This window comes from Lepidochelys kempii, chromosome 2 (assembly GCF_965140265.1).
Source record: "Lepidochelys kempii isolate rLepKem1 chromosome 2, rLepKem1.hap2, whole genome shotgun sequence".
In the NCBI taxonomy this organism is placed as follows: domain Eukaryota; kingdom Metazoa; phylum Chordata; order Testudines; family Cheloniidae; genus Lepidochelys; species Lepidochelys kempii.
This window is the reverse complement of record NC_133257.1, coordinates 196,075,747-196,093,771: the sequence shown is the minus strand read 5'-3', so window position 1 is coordinate 196,093,771 and position 18,025 is coordinate 196,075,747. Positions and strand designations below refer to the sequence as shown.

Sequence of the window (18,025 nt, the reverse complement as noted above, 5' to 3'; positions counted from 1 at the left end):
ATTTTGTTAGACTTCTGGGACTTTTTGTCCTCTATACTTTGTGTCCTCAGACAGAAACAAAAACCCTAGAAGGGAGTGTGAGAGGAATCAATCAAAGCTAAATTGGTGTCTGTAATAAGCAAGACTTGAAATTAAGCAGTCAGACATCCTGAGGTGTGCATTAGAATATTGCACAGGGTGAGCACAAACCAAAGGTGCTCTGGGTGCAGTATGTGAAAACAGTAGCAGTTTAAAGGGAAATCAGAAGCATCAGCACTTCCCACACTGTTTCTCTTTCGTGGTGGAAATTATCCGTCTTTAAAATATAGTTATAGTCACAAAAATGATTGCGCCAAACCGACACTATTTTACTGTTCCCGGTGTCTTAGAGTTGCTATTCATTTTGCTGTCAAAAAGCCAATACAGTGCTGGGACAGTGAGCGATAGCTATTCTGCTGAATATGCACAAGTCAGAATGGACTAACTACATTCCAATTGCAGAATCTCCATTCCAGATGATGGCACGTGAGAAAAATGGAGAACCATTTGATTTTCAATTCCTATTTTCATTTTGGCAGCAATGAACCTTCATTTTCCTTTTAGTTAATTCATCTGTTTACTTACAAGCTGAACAAATGTGTGTGTGTATCTCACACTCATTTCCCACTTCCTGCAGTAAAATATGTGAGAGTGGCTTTAAGTAGCGGAAATCTCTATGCAAATCTCCTAGCAGAGATTTCCCCCACATCAGTGCCTATTCCAAATTACGCTAATTTCCAAGGACCCATGGGAAACCAGCTACATTGAGACCCTGTGACTCTGGTATAGCTCTGGCCTCTAGAAATCCAATGGAGCTGGACCACCAGGGAGCCCCTGAGCCATGGCTACCTCCAGGAACACTCTTAATGCAGAATCCCAACCACACATGAATTTGAGCAGAGAAGATAATACAACTTCCATTTTTCTTCAGAATTTCTGTGAGGCTGGAGAGAAGGAAGTTTTGTACTCCACCTCTCCCCACTCCCCAAGGTAGCTAGCACTAGTCTGAGCCCACCTGTTAGCCCACCACACTCCCTAAGGTTTAGGAGAAGAAGCATATGATGTGTCAGAGAGAGCTGAGGTCCCATCCCAATACAGGAAGAGATCAGTGGACACAGTCCATCCCCTAGTATGGAAATTACTCAGACAAAGTCAACGTGAAATCTCCTCAGTGCCATCTTACAGTCACTTTCAGAGATTAACCAACTGTAGAGCACAGATGACAAGAAATTAAAGTGTTTGGGATTATCTAGTTTAGAAAGGAGAGAAATCAGGGTGGCCTTGATTGAGGTAACCCCAAGGATGGTGAGCAGAGAAAAAATTGATCAGTTTCTCTTTTTGACCTTTCCCCCTATACTATTAGAAAAACAGTCACTCAGTCCTTACTTTCATCTCCAGTCTGGTAAACAGATCCACCTAACACCTGCACAGAGTCCTATGGAAAGCAGTTGGACTGTGTGTGGGCATTAAGGGGTCCACATGGGATCCTTGATGAGAGAAAGTATGGTCCTGTGGTTCTGGTACTAACCTGGGTCTCGGGAGACTCAAGTTTAATTCTGTTCTCTGGCACAAACTTAGTGTTTGTCTGTTCCCCATCTGTAAAATGGGGTTAATGACACTTCCCCAAGTCACAGGGGTATTTTGAGGTCATATACATTAAAGATTATGAGGTGCTCAAATACTCTGGTAATGGGTGCCATGTAAGTAACTAAGAGATAGCTGATGGTTCTGGTGAATATGTGTAGTGAGGGGCTAACAGATGAGCAGCAATCTAAGAGTCAGAGTACATGGAGAAGCAGTGTGCACTATGGGGGCTGTGATTTCTAAAGTGCACTAATGTGTTCTAATTATTTGGTCCATGTAGACCTTGCTGGTGTGCCCTAAGCATCCCCTACTGTTCTCTAATGTAGTACCATTTAAAACAGTACTATGTTAAAGCACACTAGGGAACCATTGGCATAAACTAGCAGGATCTTCATGGACCAATTAATGAGCAACATGCACCCCAGGAGAGCACATTACCTCCACAGTGTAGACATGCCCTAAGATATATATTGGTGCATCTGTTTGCAGGATTGGCACTTAATGCTTATGGGGCCAAAATTTCTGCCAGTATAGCTCAATTTCTGTCAGTGGAGTTAAACCATCAGTGAATTTGGCCCACTTTGCTTTTTATCCATTGAATTCAAAGCACTTAAAAAAGAAAAGTAGTTTTTACAGAAGGAGAAAATGATAGATGGAGAGACAAAGGAGCTTACCTAAGGTCACTCAATGAGTCAGTGGCAGAACTGGGAATAGTCTCCTGATTCTCTTGTACTCCAAAGGGCAGTGCATTTAGAACTAATAAAAATAAATATTTCATGCATACCTCCTATACGTGTCCTGTGAAACTCGTTACTGAAGGATATTGAAACAAATAAAGTGGCCTGATTTTAAAAGTGTTTTAATAATTTTGTGAGGTCTCATAGGACTTTATTTAGTTATGTGTTTATTTGTGTGCAAACTAAGATGACGATAGGGATAGTCACATCTAGTGATTCAGAGCACATATGCTGATTTTCTGCTGGGTTCCAGGAAGAACTTAAAAGAAAACAACATTGCCTAGAACTGCTTTTTTTTCTCTTCTTTACATAGATGTTTTTAATTTAAAAATAATTTGCTTCAGAGAAACAAACTTCAATGAGAATTTAAAACAGGCTTGGTGGAACTATGAGAGTTAGTACTTCACGTAAAAGCAAACAATTAAATTGGAAGAATTCTGTCAAGCATATAGGGTGGCACCAGATGACAGCAGCGTTACAAAGCAGATTGAATGAAATAGAAGCTGAACGGGCTCACGCTCAAATAATATTCTTGTTCGTGACTAATGCTCATGACCAGAGAATAGCCCTACTATATGCTGCAGTACAACAGGGATATTTGTCTTAAATGTCATAGGTTAATCGACATTGACCAAGAAAACCCTGAACTCCTCAATCTGTAACAATTATCTTTTTGAAGAGAAACAAAAAAATATCATCAGGAAGTTGTGGCAGGAGGCAGACGTAATATGGATGAGTGACGCTCCTGTCTCTTTTTGGCCATATTCAAGGAAGATGCAGTGAATTTCATTATAATAATTTACAAATACTGTACATAATGTGGTGCCACTAATGTGAGCTTATATCCTTCACTCTTACTCACTGTTTTTATGTAGGCAAAACTTCCACTGAAGTCAGTGGGACTTTTACCTAAGCAAGGACTGTGGAATTTTGCCCTCAGTATTCTTGTATGTGCCATTTCTGCACCCCAAACATTTCTTGGGCAGTGCATCTGTTACACCCCTCTTTGTATTCTCATATTGCAGTTTTGCTGTGGACATTTCAAACAACACAGTTAATTTAAAGGTGAGCTGAGAAAGAGTTTGAAATGTGTATTTCACAATAATCAGTGGAAAAAATTCTGCAAGCACCTTCTAAATCATCCAGAAACCCTCCAGTCTTGTTTAACTCATTTTAACTCATAGAGTATCAGGGTTGGAAGGGACCTCAGGAGATCATCTAGTCCAACCCCCTGCTTGAAGCAGGACCAATCTGCAATATCCCTAAATGGCCCCCTCAAGGATTGAACTCACAACCCTGGGTTTAGCAGGCCAATGCTCAAACCACTGAGCTATCCGTCCTCCTCCTCCTCCCTCTCCCATCAAATACATCCTGGGTAGGTTCAGATCTCCAGGGCATCTTTGGAGACAACATGTTAGAGGTGCCAATTGTGAGATTGGACATACTCTGTGATTTTTGTCCAAGTATACAGATAGGACTGGGTACGAACAACGCCTAGATCTGACAACTTAATACTGATACGACATCTGAGCATTTGAACAATCTGGTGCATTCAGTCAAGAACTGCTTAAGCAATGCTGTGCATGAAGAGAATAATGCTGTACCAATGGTGAAATTCACATCCACTCATAATTAAGGACTCGTTTCCTGTAGTGCTTGGGCGAGAGAATATCTTAGAAGAAGCTAGTATTGTATGTTGACAGAATAATAATTTGGCAAAGTTTTGTGATATTTAAAAAGGCTTCCCGGATATTAAAAATAATTCATATGTAGAAGGAAATTTAGTTAGTGCCTCTAAGTACAAAAAGCAGAAACTCTCAGATATCTGATCTTTCCTGATCTTCATATCCCCACAGACTTGATTCTTCCCATGTTCAGGCTTAAAGAGTAGTGTGGAAGAAGCATGCTAATTTCAGCCCTAAGTTTGTTTGTTTTTTGTAGGTATCATTTAAAAATGTGGATTCCAAGAGCTTCCTGGGACTTTTCTGCATAATCACTGTGTGTGTGAGATGTTATTGTGTCTCCTTGGTATTTTCTTCATATGTAGAAATAGGACTCTCTCCAGTTATAAAGCATATGACAAAATAATAAAATCCAAATCCATCAGCAGTGTATACTATGATCTCTTGGTGTTGCTTTCAATCATATGTGCCATCGCTAAGCAGGTTACGATGTATGATTTTAATTGCCAATTTCCTTCCATTAAGTAAAATTATTAGCAAAAAATAATGGTGTGGCATACAGTGTATACAAACCAATATCTTCTGTACTGTAACCAAATCTGTGTAATGCTTCTAATACAGTCATCTGTGGTTGTATTGTGGTTTTCTGTTTCTAATATAAATGTGCCTTTGACTTATTCTAGTATATGACTGCTGCTGCACCTATGCAAGGGACCTACATTCCCCAGTACACTCCTGTGCCTGCAACAGCTGTCCCCATTGAAGTAAGTTTACCTCCATTCATGCAAGTAGGGTGAAGGGGTGACAAATCACAAACCTATTCCTCATTGAACCTGTTGTATATCAAGAAGGGCCTAATGTTGCTCTATCAAACCAGACCTTATGCTGCTCTTAGATTTGGGATTGCACTTCAAATTTCTTTTCTTTTCTTTCCTTTTTTTTTTTTTTGAAGATCTGCAAGAGCTCTTGTTTTTGCATTTGTTTTGTTGTGCATAGGAAATGGAATAAACCATTCTTGATGTTTCATGTATTTGGGAGGGAAATGGGAAAATGCAGGAAAACAAAACCAACCAGCAAACCACGAACCCAAAGAGATTCCAGAAGAGAAGATGGCAAGAGGGTTTGGTGCAGTCCTTAGTGAGTGTAGGTAACTGCTGAAAACATACAGCAACCAGAAAAAGTGATTGAGCAATGGAAACCTTCCTCTTGTACATACAGACGTGGAGGATGCTGCACTGACTGAGTGCTTTTTCATCCTTGAGGAAGGATTCGCTCTCTCCCTCCTTGGGGCTGAGTCATGCTGATGACATTCTAATGAGTAAGTATTTACTCAACCCTGTAGAGCACAAGCTGCCGGGAGCACTTCAGCCCAACCTCCACTGCTGTGCATCTTCATAAGGGCATCTGACACAACAAGAGGGAGGCTTGGGAAATAAAGATGCTATTACTCTTAAATTTGTATTCTTCTTTCTGTTTTTAACCTCTTCTCCCCTACTTTGTGATAATGTGAGGGGCACTATTGTCTCAATACTTTAGTCTTCGGCTGTCTCTCCTCTGGAGTTGATGCTATTATTGCTCCATGAGTTGGCCAGTTGAGGATGCTCTTCGAGCAGTTGTTTTGGCACTTCTCCGCCCGCAGTCAAGTGGATCCACCATAGTTTCCCCATCTCCATAGCTTCAAATTCTCTGAATACCAAATGATCTACCACCTGGTAGGAAAGGCCCCTACTGTTTGTTTGTTTGTTTGTTTGTCCTATTCAGCTGGTCTTATTTAAATCTTCATCACATCAGTTTCACCCTAAATCAGATTTTGCTGTAAATATATCATAATGACTACTTTGAATAGCCTTATTAATTATTAAAGGAACGAAGTAGAAGACCTGCCGCAAAATGTGCTATAATCTGGCAATTATTATTTTATTATATTACCATGGCACCTAGTCATGGGTGAGCACCCCATTGTGCTAGGTGCTGTACAAACAGAACAAAAAGCTGTTCCCTGCCCCAAAGAGTTTACAATTCAAATCTAAGGCAAGAGACAACAGATGGACGCAGATAGACAGGAGCTTACAAGGAAACAGTGAGCCAGTATTGGTCAGCATGGCAGGCAGTGGACTCTAGGAACCTTTGAAAAAGAAATTGACCACTCTGTCACAGAGATTTAAAAGGCACCACCCCTTGTTTATCTAGGACTCCGATAATTGGGTGTTTTGTGCTCCCTCTTCTGGCTCTACAGGGTGCCATCTACTACCACATTCTAATCCCAGAAGAGCGCTGCTGGGTATCGTTGACGTGGTTGATGCACACAAGCACAGAAGTAAACAGAATATGGCTAATTTCACAAGCCAATAGAAATGTAAAAAACTAAAAAATGCCAAAATAGGACAAACAAAATTATCAGTGAAATCACTATAATTGCAGGTTTTCAAGGCAAATGCATATAATGTAGAATACATGCATACATATATGCCTCAAAGCCTCATTAGTGCAACGTCCTATTAGGTAAAATCTTTAGTTTGTCTTAAATTTATATTAAAAGAGAAAACATTCTAAATAAAAACACTACATCAATGCAAATACACTTGTTCAAAGCGTGCTACGTTGTCTGTACCGTGTGTTACAGCAGTATATATTGCAAAATCCTGTGGGACTTGGTTCTGCTCTCACACCAGCGTAAATCAGAAGTTAGACCAAAGTAAAGTCAGTGTAAGTGAGGTGGTAAAAACAGATCAACCATGCGTATGTAATAAAAATAACATATACAGGGTGAAATCTTGGTTCCACTGAAGTCAATGGAAACATTGTGACTTCAGCAGGGCTGGGATTTCCCCCATAATGTGTAGATATTTTTCACTACTGCATATTAGAGCACAGTGCTCCAGGTACTCTATGAATTGAGGCTGTTTCTCATTGCCAGGCCAGATCTCCTTGTAAATTGATAGCATTTATGTCATTCCACATGTGGTTTCTGTTACCTCAGACACTCTCAACAATGCAGACCAATGGTACCGATACACAGAAATAAAGAAGTGGTGAGATGGTGCTGAACACCTTCATGTGATTAATATCAGTAAGACCTTTGTGTCCCTATTTGCTTCCGTAGGGTGTCGTTGCTGAGACTTCTCCGCAGACAGTAGCATCTTCATCACAGGAAGCCAGTGGTCAACAGCAACAGATGACAGTGGAAACATCCAGTGAACATGCACCTGCATATTCTTACCAACAGTCTAAGTAAGTAAGACTGTGATTAGTCATATATGATATTGTCTTTGGAACACAGAGAACTAAGTTCCGCTCTCAGTTGCGATAGAATAAATTCAGTGTAGCTCTATTGAATTCAGTGGAGTTGCTCTGGTTTTACACCAGACGTTGGCTCAGCAATCAGCACACTGGGCAAAATCCCAAACAGGCTCAAATTCTGCAGTGATGTAAATGGAGCAATAAGTTCCACATCTGGTTGTTAGTTTTTGAGGATGTGAATGTAACTGACAAAGTACTGCAAAACTAGTGTCCCTTGCACAGTGAGAGAGCAGAAGGGGGTGCTGCAGGAAAGTCAACCTCAAGAAAAGGTAGGGGGGCTGTTTTATCTTACCTCTGATCTCTGCTCACTACGTTTGCTCCCATAGAATAACACCACAATTTCAAAGTTTGACCTTGTTTTCAACGCACTTAACGGCTAAGCCAAGGATACCTAAAAAAAGCTCCCCATGTTCTAGAAACAAAACAGCCCTCACCTCTTCTGCCCCGGTGCCACAATGGAATTGTTACTCAGATGGGTGAAGTTATTTGTGTAGAAGACAGAGCATAAATTACTATGAACGACCCCAAACCCCTGTCCCAAGTGCAATGTACTCTCTTTTTTGCCTTGGCCTTCCAAAGAAAATATATGGCACATCACAAAAAAGCATTCACACACAGCTTTCACCCAGGAGAATGAAATGAAGAAGGATCCTCACGTGACATATGCTGGACCCTGTTTAACGGATCATGGGAAAGTACTCAGATACCATGGTGATAGGCACAGTAAAAGAAATGAAACAGAATAAAAATCTATCCATCTGGTTGGTTGCTTCATCTGCCTTTTTGACCCCTCAGCATTAAGTTGCACTTGTTTTCCACACCAACGGAAGGCCAAACTGGTGCAAGGTACACTACACCCACTTTTTGGCCAGCATACATATACCCAATGTGTAGCTTACATCATCTGTATTGTTCATTGCTGCAGAATTTGCCCCAATCACACACCTCTTCTCTATACATCTCATGTACTCAGAGGCACAGTATGTTTGTGTACCTGTTCTGCCATCATTTTCTTTAATACCCATAGAAATCAATAATGGCAATCTACTTAGAGAATATAATGGGTCAAGAGAAAAATATACATGACAGCTCCATGCTGGCTGCCTGCTCTGATCATTGTGTTCTAAAGAGATTTTGAACTAACCATTCTCATTGTCCAATTCCCTTTCCCTTAAGCCTAAAAGCAAAAAGACTTAAGTTCAGAAGCCCCCACCATGTAGCTGGGGGCAGTTTCTGCTGGACTTTTGCCTATATTGGAGGGATTGTAGCTCTTTTTTGAAATGACTGCTGGATTTTTCCACTGTAAAATTCCCATCTTCTCTGAGAATATCCCTCATCTCACATACTCAGCTATTGCATGGCTGTGATAGCAGATGCTGTTCTTATGGCATTGGTATTTATATTTAGGGGAATTTCTTTTTGAGTCATGTAGGCAGGTACACTACAGGCTATCTGGATGTTCCTTTTTGTTTTGTTTTTCTTTTTTTTTGCTGAAACATGCCAGCTGTTTCTGTGTCTGCAAATTGTGGTTACAAATGCCAAGACTTGGGAGGTGATCAATACAGAAAGAGCGAATGCAATTTCTACTTTAAAAAGAAGTTAAAATATTTTTCAAAAGCAACAGTTATAAAAGATCATATTGAATAAATATTTTTTCAGTTTAAAAGCACATTTAACAATAATGAAAACGAGGCCAGTATAAGACAATAATTTCCATTGTGGCAGAGAGGAAGTAATTAACCTGATTAGATGCTGATTCTAATCCTGTATAGCCAAGGGCATATGCAGAACTTATAAAAGAATTTCCTAGAAACTCATGGGACGGACGTTATAATCACTTCTTTAATTATATTTATCTTTCTGTGAACTAACTGGAAAATAACAACCAACAAATGGATAAGAGTATCTTAAAATTGAACTGGGTGTGATAAAGGTTTTGTACTGGCCTTGTAGGTAAGTGTAAACTAGACAACTGGTGAAAATTTTTCTCTTTCTTGGCCAGGAAAGACATTCTTTCATTTACCCTGTGAGACTGGTTTTTAATAGTGATTTCATCTTAGTGCATTCAAATTTAAGTCTGATACACTAGTCAAATATTCCCCAGCATAAACCCAGTAATGTGAGCAAATTATACCATGGATTAATTTGGCTCCTTATCCTTTAGCTCTGAGCAGAATACGCCATTTCATTAGGAAGGTACCTCAGTCATTTTAGACCAAAGGTATCTCTGTCCCATGCAAATCTTATAAATTAACGTATAAAAATGTGAAATCTTGAAAGTGAAATTAGATCGAACTGTTTTGTCTCAGAAACTCCACCCTCTTGCCTCTGGGAAAAGGTCTGTTTGCTGGACAGCAGCTCTCAGGCTTTAAGTAGGAGAGAAAGATTTTCGGGTTTTCTGGAAGGATAAATCCAGTACCAGATTAAAGAAAGCATGATGCTTCTACCTGGGAGAAACAGTCTTTTTTGAGTACAGATTTTAGGTCCCACAGGAAACTTTCCAGGGAAACGCACCATAACGCACTTACACTAATGAGAGCAATGCCAACAATCCAAATAATGCCCTTGGATAGGCAGTAAAATCACAGAAGGTGGGCAGTCCAACCTGAATGGCTGTATATAGGGGAAGAAAAACCTGAACAGCTGAAAAGGGGAATTAAAACTGAACACAAGAAATTCTGGAAGAAAAGGGATGGCCAAACAACCACAATACAAACAGGCATACAAACATAGCACTCCTGTGCAATGCATTCCCCCTTACATAAGGGCTAATTCCAAACACAAATTATGAGTTAGGTGGGAATGCTGAAGACTCAGTGGCAAAAACTTTGGTCCTAGGTGCATAAATGTTGGTCAGCTTGTAGAGTGTGGGTTTCATTGACACAGGTAAGGAACTACTCTGATGGGGTAGGAGATAGGATGTACAGATCAGTGATTTGGGTGGCTACCTCTCAGGAACCACCAAGTCTTTGTGTAAGGGTGATGTTTGAGGAGCCTTCTCTGAAGCATAGTAGAAGATTTCTCAAATCACCCTCCTCCTGACAAGAAGCAAGGACCCTACTATGAGTGATTGCCTCCAGTTGCCCCCTAAGTATACAGGTACAGAATGCCAACAAATAGATGAATAGGTCAATGCTTCCGAAAATCCGTAAGGAAATAGGCAAATATTACATTCCACTGTCGCTATCTGAAAATGTCTGTTCTTTTTTTGAAAATACTGTACTGACTGTAATTATTTCACATAATGACATAGTCCCAGAAAGGAAGCTATATGGGAAAGCACTCTGATTCATTAAGGTCCTTTTATTTTAAAAATATATATACTGAGTTAAAACAACCCCCCAAAAATCCTAACTGAATATTTTAAAATTTGGCAAAAGGAAAACGATTGGCTTTTCTTATGTCGAGTTTCCACCTGGAGAGAAGTCTTACAGAAGAGCTGTAAATCCCTAAACGTGGAGGCTTACAAGAGCAGCAATAACCATCCCTTAACTATAGCATTATAGATGACACCGTAATAGACGACATTTGTCAATAGTAGCTCCACCTCCGCAGAAATATCATACTATGGTGGCGAGATTACGTTTTTGTGATGCTTCTTCCATTTTAGGTATACCTCCCTTTAGAAACAATCCCAAGTTGTTTTGCTTTAATGATGCTGTAATATTGGTCATCCAGACCATGTCCCTGGTGTTCAATTGGAAAGACTGTACATGTGCTTTCTACACTTTCTATATACTTTTATTTATTATCAGCGTGAATGATTCTACTGAATCAGCCATAACTGGCTCATTAGGCAAACTGCTGCACTGTCCAGTTATTCTTATGATCAGAAAATGTTTTCTTATTTGCAAGTTGAATTTATCCTTTTATTTTAAGATTGGCCTTCATTTTAATACTAGTGTCCAAAATAAATAGTGCCACTTAATAATACAAAGAGAGTTCTCTCTCATACATTATTACCCTTGAAGTATGTACATAACATTAAAGCTTTTTACATTATGTAAATACATATAGTCTCATTTCGATGTGCTGGACAATGCGTAAACCATAGCATTAATAAGAGTAAAAATCCTTCTGCACTGAGTAGGAATGCCCCTAAAGTAGGATTTCTCTGCTTTGGCCTCACTATTTTCAGCTTAGTGGCTGTATCATATTTAAACAGCTGCAAAGTTAGTTTTGCTTGGATACCTTTTAAAGGGAATTGGGTGGAAAAAAGGACAGGAGCCTATTTCAAAGTTGTTTTGACTTAATGACCACTTTAATACAATTGTTTTCACAGACAATAAACAGGACTGAAGAATGTCGGTCTGAAATCTTTGCCTTGAATGGAGAAACTTCATTGAACAAGAAGTTGGCTTCCAGTTTGCACAGGCGTCAAATGAATGCTTTTTTTTTTAATTTTCTACTTTCCCAACGAAAACACAACAGTGTTTTTATGTGCTGTGCAAATGGTTCCGTCATGTAGTCTGACAGTTTTATTTTTGCTATATTTTTTTTAATTAAAGAAAAGACCCAGAGGAAAAACACTGGGTTGACATTTCATCTGGATGAACATTTGAATTCAGAATTTACCTGTAGCTGTAACTAGATTTTTTTTTTTTTAACATCAAAACTGAGGATGTCAAGAGGGAGCAAGTTGACAAGAAAACTAATTGTCTTCCTCAAAAATTAAGCTACTTTTTTTCTTTAATTTTTTTCCTTCTTGTTTTAAATCTAGTGTGGTTTTGTTTTGGGGGTATTTTTTAGAAATGTTTAGGTAAGGTTTATCTTGAATCTTAATTGCCTTAATTTTAAGGACGTCAGAGGCTCTCAAGGCAAGCTGTCAATGTCTTATTAGAAAAACCGAAAAAGAATTGAAACTTTCTCACACTGGTTTCAGCTGGTGCAGAAGTTTAACAGACTGAGATTTTGGGGTGAACATCAAAAAACTGTACAGTTTAAAAGAAAATGCTTTTCTTCTTTTGGAGAAAACTTGTTGATAAAGGAACTGTGGCAACTGTAAGGGTTGGAAAAATGCTGGAACTTTTATGAACTTTGTCTTAAGTGTTGACAGAAAAAAATTCTAGAAGGCTAAAGCATTTTACAGTAAAGTTATTGAATTGAGAAAAAATAACTGCATTATAAAGAATGCAGGGTTTTTTTTCTTGCAGAATGCAAATTTTTTTTTATTTACAAAGCGTGATCGCTAGCAAAAGCATTAGTGCTTTTTATCTGCAGTCTTTTTTATGAGCTTTAAGAAGTTTTTAGTCTGCTTTGCTTGTCACATTGCAAAAACCTAGCTTAAGAGCATTTAAAAAAACTTAAGTAGATAGGAGCTTATGGTCAAAAAAAAAGTGCAAAAAAGCAATAGATAGAAGAAATTGTTGACAATTTCTGTAGTCTTTCCTAGTTGTGATCAAATGCAGCCTATGGATGGCCTATTTTATACCAAAGATGAAGTGACACCCTAACGCAGTCCAGAAGATAGAGGTTTTTTCTTTTTTTTATCTTTATTTGACCTACATGGCCGGACCAGTTCTTACTTTCTTGTTTGTTTAAACTATCTTCCACTGGTTTTTTACTTACTGCATATGTTTATAATGATAATTTCAGAGCAGTTGGTACTAGAAGCTTGTACCTCCTGTCTTTTGCATCATTTCAGAGTGTGAGGAGATCTGGGTTACCGCCTACCCAGATGGGCTTTTAATTTTTACGAGTTTTCTGTTACATTGCCTGGTCGTTTGTATTTCTACAGAAACTACAGTCTTCCTTCTGAATTCTAACATCCTACAGGTTCATTTCCTCACCTCAGTCTTTGTCACCTTGCAACATGTATAGCCACCTTGATTCTGTATTTGTTTTTCAGTGATGCATTTGAGTCACCTATTAGATGCCAGAGAAAGCAGACTTAATCTCTATTCTCATTTTAGCTCTCCCATTGCAAGCAGAAAGTTAAAAATTACTCACGCTAGAATGCTCATGCAGGCAGGAAGTTAATAATTCCTTTTCTCACCTAGGATTTCTGTTGTCTTAATACATTGGCTGACAATCACTAATTGGTACGATTAGTCAAAAGACAATGGTAAATAAATTGAGTCAGTTGAAATCTATTTTAGGAATGACAACTATTGCACAGAGAGATCCTGATTAAAATCCTTGCTTTTTCCAAACAAACAAGGGGAGAACTAAGTCAGAACGAGACGCATGGGATTTTCTCTTAAGGCAGAAAGATCAAAGAAAAGCAGCATATATATATATATCATCTAAACCAAACAACTGAAAACTTTTGTCCATCAAAAAAAAAGGGGACGCTTCACCACAGTCACTGTGGTACATTAGAAACAGGGTATCCATTAAAAAAAATAAAATGAAAGCATATTTATATTGGATCAACCTGATTTAGCCACCCTGACTAAACAATATCTGAGGTTTAACTGATTTTTTTAAATCACATATTTTTTTAAAATGACTAAATCAGGACCTTATTTTGTAATGTAGGAAATGGGGTGTGGGAAGGGGTGGGTTACCCAAGCAAATGGCTGCTAAATATGCAACATGTGAAAGAGAGGGATGGGATCTTGTCTGGTTAATTGCCGTCGCTCCAGAGCCTGGTTTTCAGAAGGGCGAAAATACTCCCAGCTCCTGGTGACTCCACCTGGAGTTGTGGTTATTCAGGGCTTTTTAAAATCAGGCCCACACTAACATGTGGGGGGGAAAGAAAGTAGGGTTTCCATCTTCTAGAAAGACCTCTAGCTCTTTCCTTTCTGTTCCACGTGCTTCCTCATTGCTGTTTTCTTTTTGTGAATGACAGTCGAGTTTTGTCCTTGGAAAAGGTATGGGAAAAAAATCAAGCTAGCCTTATTTTCTTCCTTTTTACAACTCTGTGTGTGAACTCTTTGTATAAATAGAGATTCCCCAGGCACCATTGAGTTGAATATGAAATAAATATATGTTGTTCTGTTTCTGTACAAATTCTAATGTGACACACAAAAAGGTCTCATTTACTATCAACAATGAGGCTACAAGGTAGCTACCATGTGGCTGATGAATATGCTGAGGTACCTTCCTGTTTCTAGTCAGATCTCTGCTGCTTTATTTATACATTCAGAAACATTTTTATTATTATTTTGAGCAAATAAAGTAAAACAATCTCAGTGTTTTTTTATTAAGCCGGTCAGGCAAAGAGATATCAGGATGCCTGTCCCTTTAAACTGTTTTAAGTACATTCTGTGTTAGAATTGTTCAACTTTTTGCCATGCTACAACATCTAATATTGTTTAAAAACCAAAAAAGGGGAAGAAGAAAAAAAAGAAACACAAAGCGTCCTGTAAATCCAATTAATCATGTTATTTTATTGATCCCAGTATTGATTAATTGGTAGCTCATGAGTTGTAAACAGTTATGTATCAGCAGGTAAGAAATAACATACTCAAAATACAGAAAATGCTTAGATGGGAATCCTTATTTTTAAGAATCAAAGGTGAAGTAAAAGAATACAGATGTCATCTACTGAATGCAGTGCACCTATCTGCCTCTTCGGCATCATCAAAACAGAGATACCCAATTGCTTCAAAAAACTAAAGCTGATTTTCTTTGTGTTCTGGCTGTCAAGATTCTTAGTGGGGTTTTGGGATTTTTTGTTTGGTTGGTTTTTTTTGAGTGCTGAATTTGTACATTCAGTATCTATGTCATGCCAATTTAGCCTTAAATATCAGGAGAGTTCCTGAAAGGTTGCAGAAACTACTCCAGAAGTCTAAGGCAATGGTGCCTAACCCAAGTGTCTGGAAATAAAATCAAATCCATAAGCTGAACTGCATATGTACTTTCCATCACACCCGAACTCTTGTAAATAGTCAACTTTAGACATTTTTTTTCTTTTCAAATAAATGAACATGAAAGGTGTCAGAAATATGCTCGGAAATTCGGAATATGTAGTTGTCACTGACGATTGAAAGATAATTGGTATGATGGAACTAAATACAGTATAATATATTGTATTTGGAGCTGCTAGTGACATATCCGGAGCCTAATTCAGGGCACTGAAAAGTCTTATTGTCCCAAGTGAACTAAAATGCTTAGGGAGCCCTCTTCCTATCTGGCTCTGTTGCTGATTTTGTTAACACTGGTCACCTGTGACAGTCAGGCCTAGAATTTTGGTTGCCCTCATCTTCCCTTCCGCTGAAATGGACTCTTGAAATGTCCCTAGCAGATGAATACTTGTATGGTTCTGTTTGCCAAGGGTTTTAGACTGTCTTGACATGATAGTTGAGACATCCAGTGTATTGCAGAACTAGACTTATTTTAGAGCAATTTCATCATGTTGTATTATCTTCTGCTGTGGCTGCATGCACAACTGTAGAAGATGACAGATGGTGATAGGAAAGTGAGGGATTCTGCAATGGGATTAAGCATTAAAATGGATTTTTACATGAGTAAAAATCAAATGAAGGGTATTATTTATGTATGTGTGTGTACCAAAATTCAGCAAAGATGAGGAAGCCTGCATTGTAATAAAGTTTATTTTTAATATGTCATAGTATTTTGATCTATATTATGTTGTCTATGGTACTGAAGGATGAAGTTAATACTAAATGTGTAACAAGCTGCCTTGGTTCATAATTTTAAGTTTGATGGTGCTTATCATTCAGCCTCTTCATTTTAATGCTGAGGTTGACATGAGTGAAACAGGTTTAAGGAGACTCACTGAACTGTACCTATGGTAAGAGTCATGCTAAAGAGTGATAATGGGCTTAACGTAATGAATCAATCCACTTCTAGTGATGAGACCAAATGTGGTAGTAGAAGATAGTTATGTGTGACCCCCACACAGTTAAGATTTCTTTTCAGAACTTTATTTAACATGAAATTGGTCTTGATGTAAAAGAAGTGCCCTTGGGCAAAGGATTTTAGAGCTATTCTAGGAAGTCCATCTAAACTGAGGAAATACTAACGGTGTGATGGAAATACAAAAGAAAACAGAAACACGCTGACTATTCCAGTTTGATGGCATTTCTTTTCTCTCCAGTAGTGGTGATTCCTTTCATTTATGGTACATGCAAACACACAATCATGCACAAACATTAACCGAAGAAGGGTTGAATCAGCAGCAGACTTTTGATATTCTTCAACGAAGTGGATTTCTGGAATCCTCAGGCAGCAAACCTGGAGTGTGGGTCAGTGTGTGAGGGAGTTATTTTTCTCTCAGAAGAAGCGCCCACTTTCCACTTCAGTCATATCATCCAAATAGACTGGAATGCTGTACGTACCTGTGAGCCTCTTCGTCATGCCTCAGAGAATGCAGAAGAGACCATTAATCTCCCCGTTATGAATGTCTTCTTTGTTAAACAGAAAAAGATGACAGAAGCTGTACAAAAAAAATGTTGCTTTTACTTCCAATGATGAGAAAAACTCTTGGGTTTAAATTAGTTGTTCTTGTTCTTATTCCATGCCCATGACATTTGAGTTCCTTTCACTTTCATAACAATTTGTAAGAAAATGCAAAATGTTCGCTGTTGACAGGTCCTCAAATCCATTTTTCCTTGGAGGGCCAAATCCTGTGATGTGTTCAGAGAGCTGGGCCCATTGTTTAAAAAAATCTGCTCAGCATTAACTATATTTTCTGAATGTTGGTTTATGTCTGGTGGATTTTACAGTCACATATTTTGAACAACTCCAAAAATGCAGCTTCAAGAGGAGAACATGATGTTCAGTGTAACTAAGTATTACTAAAGATGCTGTATTCCAGGAAATAAGTAAATCCACCTCTCCCCCCCCCCTTTTTAAGGAAAAACCTGTAAAACCAGGAAGCATCCAGAATTCATACAGAAATTTTTATTTTTCCCCCCATTTAAAAATCAATAAATAAAAGCTTCCATTTAAGAAAACTCAAAGCGGCTTGGAAGATAGATGAATTCCTATCACGAAAACATGTTTCACATAGATGAAACAGAGGTTCTTTAAAACAGACCTTGCTGTATCCGTATTGTAGACCAAAGGACCTCTGTGAGCCATTAAATTATGAATCTTATTTATAAGGGCATCGTAGTGCTGATATCTCAGACTGTCACTGAAAGAGCTGTACTGCTATGATTTTCTTTCTTTTTTTAATTTTTGTTGTCCATTTGTACCACAATCCTAATAGCTGCCATTTTCCGACTCATGGGGCTTTCTGTAGATCAGTGGATGTTAGGTTTAAACTTCTGTTTTCTTTGATGAAGCTTTCAATAAAAAAATAAATAAAAGAAAAGCAACGGGTGGCTGCGTGTTCTTGTGACACATTGCAACAGTGGCTCCCTGAAGCCCTGTGAAATGCTGTGTTATGGGCCAGGATGGGAGGCGAACTTCAGCACGCTCTCCTGTGCCCAGTTCCTCATCACATGCTTTTAATAATTGAATCTGCTGAGAGACAAGATTGCTGTTTCTCCTTAATGTTGGTAGCAAAAATCACCCATGTGTTAGAAGGTGGAGTCGAATAGAAGGGTTCTCTCATGCTGAGGCCTGGTGATTAATACTAATGTTCCCTACACTCAGAGACACACACACCCTAGCCCCCGCCTACCCACTGATTAGAATATTCCCTCTGTTTCTAAGGTTTATGCTAGATAATGTTTTAGCTTTTTTAAAAAACATCAAATAGAGACTTACGTGCTCGTCATTTTCAGCCCTGAAGGCTGACGTCCTTTCGTCACATACAGCACAGTTGGTAGAGGTGTGCGCATCCCC

General features: G+C 38.7%; 1 protein-coding gene across 9 annotated transcripts in view; it reads left to right on the top strand.

Moving 5' to 3' along the window:
• The window catches only part of RBMS3 (RNA binding motif single stranded interacting protein 3), a 919,857-nt gene extending 904,020 nt beyond the window's left edge, over positions 1-15,837 (top strand). For 5 of the 9 annotated variants that reach the window (XM_073333380.1, XM_073333379.1, XM_073333377.1 and 2 more), the window contains 3 exons: positions 4,705-4,785; positions 7,125-7,252; positions 11,604-15,837. In XM_073333380.1, coding sequence (XP_073189481.1) covers positions 4,705-4,785; positions 7,125-7,252; positions 11,604-11,610 — 216 coding nt within the window. In that variant the 3' untranslated portion in view covers positions 11,611-15,837. Of the gene's footprint in view, positions 1-4,704; positions 4,786-7,124; positions 7,257-11,603 lie in introns of those variants that run through there. The other 4 variants (XM_073333378.1, XM_073333385.1, XM_073333383.1 and 1 more) reach the window with 1 other exon arrangement.
• Positions 15,838-18,025: the final 2,188 nt, after the last annotated feature.